This window comes from Pipistrellus hanaki (assembly GCF_964339955.1).
Source record: "Pipistrellus hanaki genome assembly, chromosome: 10".
NCBI classification, from domain to species: Eukaryota; Metazoa; Chordata; class Mammalia; order Chiroptera; family Vespertilionidae; genus Pipistrellus; species Pipistrellus hanaki.
Genome location: NC_140512.1, coordinates 14,296,035 through 14,311,690, shown reverse-complemented (window position 1 = coordinate 14,311,690; position 15,656 = coordinate 14,296,035). Strand labels below are relative to the sequence as shown.

The 15,656-nt window shown below is 39.0% G+C and overlaps 1 protein-coding gene across 1 annotated transcript in view; it reads right to left on the bottom strand.

Moving 5' to 3' along the window:
- Positions 1-15,656, bottom strand: part of VPS41 (VPS41 subunit of HOPS complex) — a 109,759-nt gene that overhangs the window by 31,743 nt on the left and 62,360 nt on the right. Inside the window, exons 9-15 of the mRNA XM_084896414.1 lie at positions 15,413-15,559; positions 13,380-13,446; positions 9,288-9,385; positions 5,122-5,251; positions 3,521-3,636; positions 2,243-2,299; positions 407-468 (exon numbers count right to left, since the gene is read on the bottom strand). Coding sequence (XP_084752540.1) covers positions 407-468; positions 2,243-2,299; positions 3,521-3,636; positions 5,122-5,251; positions 9,288-9,385; positions 13,380-13,446; positions 15,413-15,559 — 677 coding nt within the window. The remainder of the gene's footprint in view (positions 1-406; positions 469-2,242; positions 2,300-3,520; positions 3,637-5,121; positions 5,252-9,287; positions 9,386-13,379; positions 13,447-15,412; positions 15,560-15,656) is intronic.

Genomic DNA, 15,656 nt, shown 5'->3' with positions numbered 1-15,656 from the left:
GATAGTAGGTGGTTAAATAATATATATATATTAGAATCCTGTCACAGTATCGTATATAATCTGGAGAAGTGTTCATGTAGGAAGTATTCATGTAGGAAGAAAACTTTACTCCCTTTGCACATGAAAGAAACATACGTCCCTAAATCTCAGGGGAGGAAAAGAAGGCCTGAAGGCTATCTTCCGGTCAGCCTTGTACACGCAGCCTGCAGAAGGGCATGTGCATATATATATATATATATATATATATATATATATCAATTCATTCTGTGGTTAAAATCATGAATAGTCAAAAATTACCCATTAGAAAGATTAAATAAAAAGCATCTGTCAACTGCAGAGAATGGCTTATTTTTACTGCTGACATTGACCAGTTCTATTTACATTAGCAAGTAAATGTCATTATTACCGTGCTGCTATGTCATACTCTCCTTTTTCCACCAGGTGGTTTATATATGCCAAGCCGATGTCCTAGAGAAAGTTAAATGAAGGAATTTCATAATTAACTGGAACAACTGAAAAGCTGAGTCTATTTCTGAAGAGGCCATGACATTGGGGCCCTATTAGCACTACTGACGGGAACCTATTTATACTTCTTAGTTTGCTTTATGTAATTATGCTCTTTTTTTAAAAGCAGATTTCTGTAATTATACTCATTCCCTTCCTAATCATCTTTTAATATACTTGTATTTTCACAAATTTTAGAATTTGCAATGAGCTTTCATCTGTAAAATGTGAGCTACCTGTCTATGTCAAGTCTGAAGAAATGCTGTAAGTAAAACAAAATGACAGGACATCATATTAAAGGGAAATATTAAAAGTAATGTTCAAGTGAAAATAAGACCCCCAAAATATGTAATTCAAACCCTTGAGTTTACAAATGAGGAAACTGGGTTTCCAGATGAATAAACATGAATACTCTATCTGGATTCACTCTCTCTCCTCCAACCCCTTTCTCTTTCTCTTGTTCTCTCTCTCTCTCTCTCTGAATGGCATCACCACCCACCAGCCAAAGCCTGGGAGTCAGCCTACATTTCTTGCTCTCACTTCCCTATGCACACAGAGCCGGTCACCAAACCCCAGAGTCTAGTTGACCATGTCTTCCATCTATCTTCACCACTCCATTCCTCTCAACTCTGCAGGTCTCATCACTTCCACCTCCACACCAAGAAGGGAATCACACCTCATTGGTTCCCATTTCAGCTGGCCTCCCTCTGGCCCCCATCTCCATCAGAGAATCTTTCTATCAAGCAAATGCGATGAGGCACTGAAAGCTCAACCTGTCTTCTAGAGACTCCAAAACAGAGCCAAGCTCCTCATTCCACATGGCCCTTCCGAATCAGACTCTTCCTATGAATAAGCCCCTCACTGCTCCACATAACCAAGCAGGCCAAGCAGTTTCACCATCACATATATTATTGGCTGGAACATCTTCTGCCTCATTTCTAGATAATCCCTGCTTCTTCTCCATAATTTTGAATAATAATAATAAAAAGATGCTCTAGTTCTTTCTCTGTTTAGTTCCTGAGTTTTTTTTGCTTGTACATTTTTAAGAATTTGGCCTTTATGTGACGTTTTACAGAGAAGTTTAAGGTAGGAGAAATATGGTCAAAAGGAATTTGTGCTGAAAACAAGCAGCCATAAAAGACTAAGTTTCCAGCCTTTCTCTGTAAATAAGAGTCCTGGGCTAGATGGTCTCTAGAGACACTTCACACTCAGAGGATAAGATTTGTTTTCTGCTTTCCTTCTGCACATTCACTGTCACAGTTAGCAAGAAATAGGCTTTCAGTCACTATATTTTTCCAGAGTCCAAATGTAATAAAAATGTATTTGATGTCCTAGATTAGTCTCCATAACAAAATCAATTGAGTCTGTTATTATGGAAACACTGAAGCAATCCACTTTCATGAAACTACTCTTGATACATTTTGTGATAATGTGATTTTATCTATGACTTAAAGAAATCTCACCACACATAACTAGAAAGCTTTGTATTTAGAATGTATTTCATAAATCCGGTTTCCAAATTACCTACAACTACCTCCTAGCAGGTGTTCAAGTCTCTTGTTTACAAGCAGAAACTGATTCAATAAAATGAAATATTTTGATCTTACAGGTTGGAGAATTAGTTTGAAAGAAATTCTCAAAAGGCAGAAAGAATCAGTTCTTTTTAAATTACTTTCAATTTCATCATAACTTATTGAAAGGTAAAGCTATATTTCAAATAATAAAATTACTCACTTACCAGAATCTTATGTCTTTTAATGTTCTTTTGACTAATTTCAGCTGCCATCAAAGCTTCCTATATTTACATGAGCATGATAAGAGAAGGAGGAAAAATGGGAGAAAGTGAGAAAGACAGGGGGTTATAAACACTACATTTATTATGTTTAAAGAGTTCTACACTACATAAATAAAGCCCCATTTTCCTGCAGCTTTTGCTTCTAGCATAGGAATTGCTAATGTTATGGCTGAATGAACCTCACTGCATTCAAACTCAAACAAAAGCAGCCAACCAAAATGCAGACTCCTCGTATTTCCAGCTGAATTCATCTCCACATTAGGATATTAGAATTACTTTGCAGGCAGAAAGCAAAATGTAACTACAGCTCCCAGGTTCAAACAAAAAAAGCCATCTGTCATTCTAAATCTGTATGAGTTATATTGACAAAGGGATATTTTTCCTTTGTGAAACATAAAAAGTAAACTATATGCATATGCTTAGGTATATCTACAAATAACATTTTGCAACTCTCTGACTTTTATTCTGTTAAGTTTATAATGATTACTTTAACACAAATGTTTAAAACACAGAATTATTTCTTTAAGAAACTACTGGAGCTAAAGCAATAAGGTATAAACTTAGTATCAATGTCTGAACTCTAAATAGTTTATAAGTTAAAAACATTTCCTCCCAAATCCTTTCAGGTGGTTACAAACTTAAAGCAACACACTAGTATAAATAGATTATGTTTGTTTGTTTTTAGCTGATTAGTATAAAAACCCATCCAGAGAGTTTCTATAACTAAACCTACACAAAAATGGCTTTCTAGTTACGAGGTTAAAATTCAGGTTCTTATCCTTTAAAATTAATCTGAACTCATCGAAGAGGATAGTTCAACCAACCTAAGTGAGCATTAACTTGACAGCTTTACTTATATATATGAAATAAGCACCAAAGGAATGATTCCACAAAAATATCCAAACAGACAATTCTAAAATACTAGCTCTATTTTATTTCTCTTGAATAAACACAAAATAAACACTTCAACAGGCTGGGTGAAACCCCTTCCCTCCCTCCATTACCAACTCCTCTTCCATTAAACAGTAAAGCTAGTTAACCTCCTTATGAACTTTTCCCCAAAACATTTCTAAAAAGGAATACTGGAAAGTTATTAGCCTCCAACATGTTTTCTAGGATAGGGCATTCTAATTCACCCACATCAAAGATTCATCACAGAAACCTTTTATCCTCTGTGCTACAGATGTGCCAATACTTTCAAGAAAGTGAAATCAAAACTACCTCATATTTCTTCTTTTCAAGGAGCCAGTCAATGTGGTCATCTTGGTCCCGTTCCTTCGCTACCACAACATCTCTTGGACTCACGATGTAAAAGAGGGATTCCCCTTCAGAATACTCTATGGGTGAGAAAGAGAGGGACATCTGGGCAACTCAACAGCAGAAACGTGGGCAGTGGTTTTAAGGGAGTTGGTTAGGCAACCCAACTTAGTAAGCGTGAACAGAAAACTCGACACCTTTGGTTGTGCGTTTAGTTTTGATTGAAGGTAGGGGTGGGACAAGGTAGAGAATGATAGAATATATTCTAGTGCTTTAAAAAATATTCAATTGTAAAATTATTTAGAAGGAAAAAAAGAAAGGGAAGGAGAAGGAAAGGAAGGAAGGTAAGGAGGGGAGAAATGCCAAAAACCTTTTTTAAAAACAAGGTGAGTTTAAAATTCTGTGTTTAATATATTCTGACTTCAGCTGAAAGGTAATGTTCAAAATGCTCCATCTCTACTGCATATCAGAATTCATGAACTGTATATAAACTTTATTAATGGCCATTTACAGCACTGTCCTATTTTTATAGAACAACCACACCCCATAGTTTGCAATAAATGTTTCCTCCTCATCAAGGTCAAGGCCATCTAAAGCATAAGTGACAGATGCCCCGAGCCCTGGGGATATAATCTGTCATTTCAGCATGTTGTGCACAACGCCAATTGTGAGGGTTTCCTGCAGAATTCAATTATAAGACTTGTTCTCAATGGGTTCTAAGTGTGCAGCAGAGTTTGCTTGGAGCAAAATACCTAGATTGGACACTCCGCTGTGAGTCACGTTCGCTTTTTGCTAAGTCCAGAATACTCTTCTCACATTTCTCAGATGATCAGGGGATTCATATAAGAAACCTCAAACATGTATAGAGTAATTCTTCATTTGCTTTGGTTCAAATGAGAACTAAAAATATCACACAAAAATTTCAATTGTCTTTAAAGCAGAACTTCTTGAAAGCCTAAGCTGTTCTACTTTCATCAATGCGTTTTTGAAGGATGTGATGATACCCAAACACAGATGTCTCTGGTATGACTAACTAGCAGTTTTTCCCTTTATTTGTGAGCAGTGACTGACTATGTTCCTTTATCCACTCAGCAAATACTCAGCGAATCCCTAGTAAGTGCCGGGCCCTCTGCTAGGCTCTGAGTGTTTGGTGACAAACAGAAAGATAACCTCTCTGCCATCCCAGAGCACACCGTCTATGGACATAAAGCTGAGAGTAATTAGAACATGCTGCTTGACATCAATGTAGGTTAGGTGTCACTTTAAATAGTTTGGGCCATAGATCAAGTATAAAAACAAAGATCCCAGAGCCTACTCACCTCCATCCTGGCCCCATCCTTTCCCCTCCCCCTTCCTTCTGCTGCTGAGGGAGCTCAAGTGAGTTCTGTAGTGTCTCTCAGCCTCGATGCCCACATTTGCAATCTAAGATGCCTGCCCAGTTATTCTCTAAGATCCTTTCAGCACCTTAATTTAAATTCCTGTTGTGCTACTCGAGTGGAAGGGGGTGGAGGGTGCTGGATATAAATGCAAGCAATACGATGAGCCAGCCCCTCCATCTTTCTCACCTAAGTGATAATCCCGACATTCGTTTTCCTGGAAGCCTCTCACTGTCAAAGCATCAGAAGAGATCTCTTCACAGGCTTCGGAGAGTGGCTGGATAATATCCAACCTGGGCCGGGCACAGTATTCTCTTTCCTAAGGGCAAACAGGAAAATAAAAAAAGCTCATTTGAATGACAGCTATACAAATTATGCAAATTAAATTTAGCTAGCCATAATCAAATGCCTTGGTTTTATCATTTCAGCAGATCGAAGCCCTTCTAGCCACCTGACACAGATAGCCTCAGAGCTGTGTTTTATTTTCCGACCTTTCCATGGGATAAACAGGACAGGTACCCCTGTGCCATGCCAGCAGCCCACGAGTGCAGTCCACTCAATGCCACGGCAACCACAGCCTTAGACCACTTTGTTACACTTCTTCATCACCAATAAAATGCGAGCAGAATACAAATAATATTACCAACTGCTCCATTATCCAAATTGCTGCCACTACAGGCGAACTTACTGGTAATGCTGAAAATAAAAAGTCAGAGATTAAGAGTTACGTCTGAAGCAGAACTGGCTGAGATGATGCCAATGTTCCCTATTCGCTCTGTCCCACATGACAGACGTGATCACTGGTGCCTACTGAACACCTGAGAGATGACTTTAGTGACGGAGAAACTGAGTTTTAAATATCCTTGTTTTAATTAATTTAAATGTAGTTCTAACTTAATTTAAATATCTGGTTAGCGACATACAGTTTTGGACAGTGCAGTTCTCGATCAAGACAGAAGGGGAAAAGGTGATTTACTGAGGACCTCTGACAGCTCCACTCACCTAATGTGATTACACTAGTACAGAGACTATTCTCAGGGAGTTCTTAAATTACCCCTGAGTAAGTAATATTGTTCCTAATTTTACAGATAAAGAAACTGAGGATCAAAAGATTTACTAAGCTGAAACTGGTTTGGCTCAGTGGATAGAGCATGGGCCTGCAGATTGAAAGGTCCCAGGTTCGATTCCGGTCAAGGGCATGTACCTTGGTTGCAGGCACATTCCCAGTAGGGGGTGTGCAAAAGGCAGCTGATTGATGATTCTCTCTCATCAATGTTTCTAACTCTCTCTCTCTCTCTTACTCTCTGTAAAAAAAAAATCAATAAAATACATTAAAAAAGATTTACTAAGATAAAAATTACATATGTCAGTGATGAAACTGGGTTTGTAAAAAAACTGGGACTTATGGTAAACCTTGGATTTCAAACCCAGTTTGTTTTACTTTGAAGTTCATGATGTGGGGCGTTCAGCACACGGATACAACAGACACCTGACCACTATCCGAAGCAACAAGGCCTGCCGCAGCGTGGCGCAATGAAACAGGAGGGACGTCCAGGCCGCCACCAGCTCTCAGGCTCCCCAGGTGAACAGTGAGCCTCGAGGATTCCTCTGATCCATTCTGTTAGGTTAACTGAGAAGCAATTACATTAGCTATGCCCCTCATACACTGAAAACATCCCCAAAATAAAAGAGCAACTATAAAAGATCAATCAGTAGAGAAAAACAACAGTGAACACAGAGCATAATTTATCAGATCTGTGGCTAAATGAGAATTATCTCAATTTTGAAACAAAAAAATGAAGGAAAAGCTGAAAGATGTGAATATTTAAAAAATTAACTGCTGTAACAAAGTAAAAAATAGCAAAATAAAAAAAATATTTGAATCAAATAATAGTAAAAGAAAACTGCCTTGCTAGACAGATAAAGAGCTCCTTTATACTAGTATGTGTAAGAAAACCATGAACAATGTGATTCATCGCCTTGTTTGATAACCATTGTTCACTGGCCAAACAAACTCTGCTTATCTGTGAACTTCCTAGAAGCAGGAATTTGGTCCTGAGTTTATTGTAAAGGATTTTAACCCCCAATGCTTACCACAATTCTTACCATAAATTATTTTATTATTGAACAAAAGAAAAATAAAACATTAAGGGAATAGCTAAATAAATTAGGGTATATCAACCAGGTAAAATAGTACACAATCACTATTATATAAAAAAAAAAAAAAAAAAAAAGGGAAATAGGCAAATTGACCCTAATGGCAGAATGAGTGGGAATGGCCAGTTACTACGACATGTACTAACCACCAGGCAGCAGTCACTCAATGCAGGAGCAAGTCCAAAGGGGGAGCACTGCTTAGCCAGAAGCCGACTCATGTCTGTACAGTGCAGCTGCGGTGGTGGTAGCCTCTCCCTCCTCTGTGGCAGAGCTAAGGATATCCGACTAATGGCTTAGGCCCGCTCCCTGCCTGCCAGAGGAATGTCTGACTGCCAGCTTAGGGGGAGTGGTCCTAAGCCATTAGTCAGACATCCCCCAAGAGGCTTGGACTGCAAGAGGGTGCAGGTCGGGCAGAGCACCCCCTCTCCTTCCCCCTCCCTCCGGGTGCACAAATTTTCATGCACTGGGCATCTAGTAAGAGATAATGATGGAAGACTCCATGACCACATGGAGAGAGAATGGAATAAGAACCCGAAAAATATGGCAATAAGGAATAGTGTGTAACTGACTGCAACTGTATGGAAAAAAATGCACACATGTAAAAAGAAAGCCATGTTGGGGGATACTATATTGAATGATATAAAAATGAATTTTAATACTGCAGTTAAGCTATCTTTTTGATATGGAATAAAAGGCTGGGTGGGGGATTATTGGCCCCAAGCTGCTCCTTTATTCCTTTTGCCTTAATTTTATCAGTTTATTCTTTGTATAAGGATTTAAGGTGTTCTTTGGTGTTATATAAAATGAATATAATGACACACACATTTTTAAGCCATTTGCAAGACCCTCACTTCTTTCTCTGAAAAAACTTCATTTTCTAATTTGCTCTACATGGTTGCCCTTTCTTTGCTTTTACTCCTTTCCAATACTCTCTTTTATTAACAAAGGTTCCCTCTCTTTCTGTTTTTGGCCACTTGTTTATTAGGCTTTCCCTTTTTCACTTTACTACTCTTTTCCTTATGTCTTTCAATCACATTCTCAATCCTCCCCACATTCCTCATCAAAAAGTAGCGTATTTATTCCCACCACTTTTATTTAAAAAATAAATAAATAAACTGATGTCCTGCAACAGAGCTAGAAGCCAGCCCTATTGATTTTAGCAGGTTTGAGCGTTCACTTAAGCCTACAACTTAAGCCATTGCCTAGCAACACGGGTACCCAGCATTTCAGGTTACTATAGCGACGGCTTCCTGATGCAAGTGCTAGCTCAGAGAAACGCTTGAGAGCAGCTACCACTTCAAACCCGGGGCTCCCAGGGTTTTTCTCCCCACTTTATTCCTTGGCATTTGAAAAAAGGGAAAGAACGGAGAGGATACAGAAAAGAAGAGCCTGTAAACTGCAAAGGACTAGATAATCAATTGCTATTTCTTTTATATACAGAATCAAAATGAAATCCTTTATAACAAGCTTTCCTTGTTTATGCCTTGAAGCCACCCCTTCTCCTTCCTGACAGGACCCCTGGACTCTGACATAAAGACAAGTTGGGTGTGGGGCCGACCTGGGCTTCAAAGAGAGGCTGAGTGTGCACGCCCCTCCCTGCCGGGACCAAGCAAAGGGCTTCCTTCCAAAGTCCCGGATCCCAAAATCTCGATTTTCTGCGGCTTCTTATTCAGCCACACATTTCATACCGCCGTGTGCACGGATAGCTGAGACTTAGCAACAGTCTGTTTCAAAGCCGGAATCAAGCTGCTCAGCACCACTAGGCCGCTGGGAAGTAGACAAATATGTCTGGACCACAGGAAATAATGAACTGCCCTCTCCGTAATTCCCTCTGACCACAGGGGCCCTGTTGCTGCAGATCAACGTCACTGCTGTCATTTCTGGTAATGCACAGTGTCAGCTTAGCTTCTTCGCCTTTCAGGAAGAGGAATCCTTTATTCCTTTCGATTAAAATACCGAGAGAGGTGGAAAAAAAAGGACTCCCCTTTGCTCAGCAGAACGAACAAAGGCAGGCAATGAGTGGGAGCTTCTGAAAGGCAGAGACGTTAGGTCTACAGGGCGATCTCTGCCGACCTTATTTGATAGGTCAGGAGGTTCTGCTCAGACTATAGCAGAGCCCTTTCACGGACAACCTGATCTCGGTACTCTGCTGAAAATCAACCCACTCTTCCCGCTGCATTTGAAGTGAAATAAATTACCGTTTTTTCTGAAACCTCCTTCACGTAGGAAAGCACAACAAGCTGATCACAGAGAGGCGCAAGACCACTGATGTAGAATTCGGTCTCAAACTGGGACACTGCAAACAAAAGGGATAAAAGACTCATCAGTAAGCAGCACATAAAGGAGAGGATGCATCGGCTCTGAATTCCAGATACATTCACTTTAGAAATCTAACACAAAGGGGCACAGACATGCCTTCCCGCCAGCGGTCAGTAGCAGAAGAGGATGTCGGAATACCTCACCTGAAAATTTATATCGCAAACAAAAAACAAACCTGATCATAATAGCAGCATGAATGGTCAAATGTGACACCGTGCCCACTTAGTATAAAAATGACAGTTAAATCCCATGAAAACCCAATGTAAACTACTAATAACAATAATAATTTCTTAAAAATGCCTGAGTTTGCCGAAACCGGTTTGGCTCAGTGGACAGAGCGTCGGCCTGCGGATTGAAGGGTCCCAGGTTCGATTCCGGTCAAGGGCATGTACCTTGGTTGTGGGCACATCCCCAGTAGGGAGTGTGCAAGAGGCAGCTGGTCAAATGATTCTCTCTCATCGATGTTTCTAACTCTCTATCCCTCTCTCTTCCTTTCTGTAAAAAATCAATAAAATATATATTTTTAAAATGCCCGAGTTTTTCACAGTTAGGGCGTTACAGGTGTATAATGGTCACAAGGAAAGCTATTTGCAATTGGGAAACTACAATTCTTTTTTTTTCTCCAAACACTTAATAGACATTTTATTTAAAGATTTAAAAGAAGCAAAGGGTGTAAAAATATAAATTACACGATAAAACTATTGTTTATATGAAACAATGGTCAGAGGAAATAAATTCCATTCTCCTTTTTAAAGACAGTCTTTAAAATTAAGAGTTACCACATCACCATAAGAAATAAATGGTGAAGGGATTAAGAAGTACAGATTGGTAGTTACAAAATAGTCAAGGGGATGTAAAAGTACAGCATAGGGAATAGAGTCAATAATATTGCAATAACCATGTATGGTGCCAGGAGGATCAGTTTGTAAAGTACTGCCTAAACTATTGCTAATTCCCAATTTGTAAAATCTCAATTTGTAAGATTTAGTACTTAACAAATTAGCATTTATTACAGTACGTGAAATTAAGAAGTAAAATAGACATGTATTTCTACACATCTTTTCTTGCTTTCTTATAGTACTTAGCTGTAAAAAAGAAAGAGATGTTACCCTTTGCAACAGCCACAAAAAATTAATATCCCACAGAGAGGAAAAGCTTTTTGAGTTTTTGAGATTCTGACTTATTAGGAAGAGTTAAAACATCTGGTGTCTAAGAAATGTAGAGTCCCAGAACTTCTTTAATCTCAATGTTGGTCTTGCCTCATTTACTAGAGAATAGCAGATCACACTGTTCAGGGCTAAAGCAAATTGTAATCCAGACCTCCTAATATGTCCCTTTTCCTTTATCCTAGTTAAGGACTCTTATCTAAACCACTTGGCCTCCTGCTGTGGAAATGGCTTATATTATTAACGGTTTCCTCTCAAGGGGGAAAAATACGGTACTTAGCCACTAACCATAGTACTAAAATGTCAGTAATGTGATATTGTTAGTACTCCAGCACACTGTATTTCTCATCAGTTGTAGTACAGAGGAACTACACTTTAATAACGTAATCCCAGGGCTCCAGGGCCAATCCTGGGTCAGCTACTAGTGATCACAGGGCTGGGTGGAAGTTTGCATGGTGATTTAGCGAGCCCCTATTATCTGCCAAGTAGGGGTGACAGGCATTATTTAGGTCATGTCTAATTCTCACAACCCTCTTCAAAGGTAGGTGTTATCACCTCCAGGCTTTTCTGGCTTGGGAAGGTGAAGTAACCTTAACAAGAAGATTCTACCCATTTTAATGCCATGCTAGTAAGATGGTGGCCAAGTTATTTATGTCCCTAAGCCCCATTTTTCTTCATCTATAGCATGAGAAACGTGCTACCTGCCCTTTGAATGGGAGCTGAGAGAGGGACGTAAACTAATGCAGGTAAGGCATATAGCACAATGCCCATACCTACTATGTGAGCAATAAACATCAACTAATGAGATATCGACTATATTTTTGTCCTGCCCTGGAAATTTTTACATCTTTAAAAATTCCCAGATGCCCTGGCTGGTTTGGGTAGAGCGTTGGGCCTGTGGACTGAAGGGTCCAGAGCACATGCCTGGTTCAGGCTCACTTCCCAGTGGGGGGCTTGCAGGAGGCATCTGATCAATGATTCTCATCATTGATGTTTCTATCCTCTAACTCTCTCCATTCCTCTCTGAAATCAATAAAAACATATTTTAAAAAAATTCCCAGATTTCTTGTTCTCTTTGTCGTCGTCTTCTTCTTCTTCTTCTTCTTCTTCAACAACTCATCCGTATTTAAAATATTCTAATATATATCTCTCAGGACACTATGTACTGAGATGTTCAAAGGTTTTCTTTTTTTTTTTTTTTCCTGGTAGAGCACAACAGGATAGAAGATAGAGATAATCAGGTAATTATCTTTATCTTGGTGTTATCAGTCTTCTATATTATCTTGTTCCTCAGTTTTTTTCAGAACCTTATATTCTATATATATCTATTCTGTATGTATTTATCCTTCTAAGGCAAAACATTATTAAAACCCTTCCACCAACATCTGACTACAAATAAAAAACATCCCAGATTTAAATGCCGTAACCATATTTGCCATGTAATATGTCTTTCAATTTTTAGAAATATAGTCGTTGGAAATGATTTATCTCAGTTTCACTTTGTTATAATGACCCATCAAATTTACATTCCCCATTTATCACCCAACAGGTAAATGAAATTTTCAGCTAACTTGTAAGATAGCAAAACTTTCCTTGCCACACAAATACTAGTATGTCTCCTATTGCTCTCAGTTCCAAGTAATACAAAAATAGTGTTTACTATACTATCTATTTAATTAACAAAAGTCTGTCCATTTTCATGCTTTCTATCTAAATAACTTTTGCACTAAGTTATAAAACTAAGTTGAAGAAGTAAATTGCATGTCACCCTTGCCATACTTCTGAACAGCTCTTTCCCAGAGTCACTGATTCATTCAGCCCGATATCATTTAGCACCTTCTGTGTGCCAGGGCCCTGAGATACAAACACTGAGCAAAGACAGACCAAGTGTGTACTCTGAAGGAGACTATAATTTCGTGCAAAAGACAGATAGACAATGAATAATCACATGACTGCTGCAACAGAAACAAGTGGTAAAAAGAGGAGCGTTCCACATGCCCATAATGGGGGGATGTGACGTAGGGAGGCCCAGGGGGCTTTCCCAGGAAAGCAATACTTGACCTGAGGTGTGATTAAGGATGATACAAAGTCAATGAAGTAAAGAAGCCAGAGGAGCATTCTACACAGAGGGGAGGAAGGAGCATGGGGAGGTGTAAAGGGGCCAGTGTAGCTGCAGCTCAGGTCCCTGTGGTCATGTCTCAGAGTTGCATTTTTATCCTAAGAACAACAGGAGGAGACTGAGGGTGGTGACATGATCTGATTTGTAATCTGACTGCACGGGGGAGACTAGATTACAGTGATTCACAGGGGACAGAGATAAACCAGTTAGGAGGCTACTGCAGTGATCCAGAAAAGGGATGATGGCAGTTTGGACCAGAGCAGTAATGATGAAAATTAATATTCAGAATACACACGTTGACAGGACCAGATGCCAGTACTGTGTTATGCGTTGTGCACATATTAACTCTTGGAATTCTCACAAACAACATGTGAGATAGGTATTCTTTCCCACAATTTACGGATAAGGATATTGAGGCAGGTAAGAATTTGTTCAAAATCTAGGTAGCAGGCAGAATCAGAGCCCAGTTATTCAACTCCAAAGCCAAGTACAAAGTTCTTGTGTAAAAATTAGAAATATGGTTAGGAAAAAAAGGGTCTCTGTAATGAAGTTTCAACACTTAAAACAAAAGCTCCTTGACCAGTTTCATCACAGTCACAAGCGCTAAGGCCTGAAGAAGAACATGGTCTTAGGACCCTTAGCAAAACAGAGCCTCCTTTGCGGTTTTATACTCATGGAAGGCTTACCTATTTCAACATATCGGCTTGGCAAGTCCCTCATTTCACTGGCGTGCCGTTCCTTCACCGAGCATATCTAGAAAATGAATTCACAGGTTATTTTACACACTTGATGAAAAACTCTTCATAACATGTCATTCACTATATGATACTTAAATTAACCATGCAGTACTGAAGATGAGTGCACACAATCTACCCACTGACTTAAGTGACAAAAATTAATCTCCATGATAAATAGCAACTGTTTCTTATATACTTCAACATTTTATTCTTCAATAAAGTCTTACTCCAAAGCAAAGAAAGGAAGAAAACTATGTGATAGTTTTAACATGTTTCCGATGGCCCACTCTTTCCAATTCTACTTAAGAGCCACTTCTGTCATCAGACAAATAAAGCTCTGGCACAAGCACGTATTCAAGGAAGGCCAATGGCTCATTTGGGCAACATTCGTACTAGGTCTTGTGTTTCTGATTACATATTGGTGATATATTTTACTGTTGCTAAGTAATACTTTGTGAAAGTGGCACAGACTCTTCTTCTTTTGAGTATATTAAAATCCATGTGTTATATAATTTAAATCAGGTAAATCACAGCCTGGCCCAGGCCTATTTTTGTTTGTTTGTTTGTTTGTTTTTTGTTTTTCAGATCTGTAAGCTAAACATAGTTTTTACATTTTTAAAGGAAAAGAAAGGGAGGGAAGAGAATATTCAGCAGGAAAAAAATGTACCTTAAAATCTATAATACATAATGCTAGTCTTTTACAGAAAGTTCCCTATTTTAAATTATATGTATATAATTTGTGTGTATATATATGTTTGTGTGTGTATACTCTATTTCCCTGAAAATAAGACAGTGTCTTACATTAATTTTTTCTCCCAAAGTTGCGCTAGGTCTTATTTTCAGGGGATGTCTTATCTTTCCATGAGCTAGGTCTTATTTTCGGAGGATGTTTTATTTTTGGGGAAACACGGTATATATGTTTGATATGTGTGTGTGTGTGTGTGTGTGTGTGTGTGTGTATTTATCTAACACTCAACACATGGTTGTTTTAGGGTGGTAAGACTAGAGATATTTTCTTTGCTATATTTCTAAAGCAAATATATTCTATTTTGTAATAGGACACTAAAAATTTACATAAGTTCAGCCATGGAGGTGAAAAAAAATCTAAAATTAAATACTGATCATAGTCCTTTTCATCAGGCATCAGGTTTTTTTTTCCTTTTTCTTTAGATAGTATTTCTTGTTCTTTTATAGTTGCTATCCCTAAGTATTGCTACAACATAGAAAACTCTAAAATACAAAAACCGAAAGGGAAATATATACAAATACTATTCAGTGTCTTAGCACCAAGTGAACACCATTAACCACCTTTTTAAAAAATCTTTTATAAAGCTAATAATTTACCACACATAATATATTATTTAAATGTTCTTCCACAATTCCTTACTGTCTTCATAGCATTTCATTACATAGTATGAGAGAGTATCATTGTATCATTGATTGCCTGCCTCCTGCATCATGCCCCCTACTGGGGATGGAGCCAGCAACCCGGCATGTGCCCTGACCAGGAATCGAACAGTGACCTCTTGGTTCATAGGTCAACGCTCAACCACTGAGCCACACCGGCTGGGCCACCACTTGTGTTTCACGGCATGGAAAAGAAAGACTATCTTAAAACTTAACCCTTTGCACTCCGAACCATTCTGGACATTGGCTACCAGCTACTCGACGCTACTTTGCGGCGGAAACGTGCGTTGAAATAACTCAATTCCCCGTAATCACTAATAAACTGCAATGTCCCCTGAGAGGGGACATCCGAGTGATATGCTAGAATTCCGATGTCCCCTGAGAGGGGACAGCGGAGTGCAAAGGGTTAAGCACATAAAAGGACTGCACATTAAGTGATTATCACATGCTGACAATACTCTCAGGTGAAAACATTTTATAGTTGCAAGAAGCATATTCAAGAACTCATATTCCTTTGGAGCATCTTCAATGAATCTATAACAACATGGACTGATTATAAGACAAAGCAAAGCCACCTTGACAGAAGTCCCCCAGCCGATGATCAGGGTCACACTGTCCTTCCAGCAGAGGCTGCAGGGGTACATATCTGGGCGAAGACTGATGTCATCCCGGGGCACGTTAGTGATTCTTTGCTTTGAGGTGATGTCAAATATCTTCACGCCCTGGAAAACAAAAGAGCATTAACATACTCTGCTGGGGAGAAGAAAAGTAACGGAAAACACTGCTCCACACCGCTGACAACCAGCTCTGCGGAACACG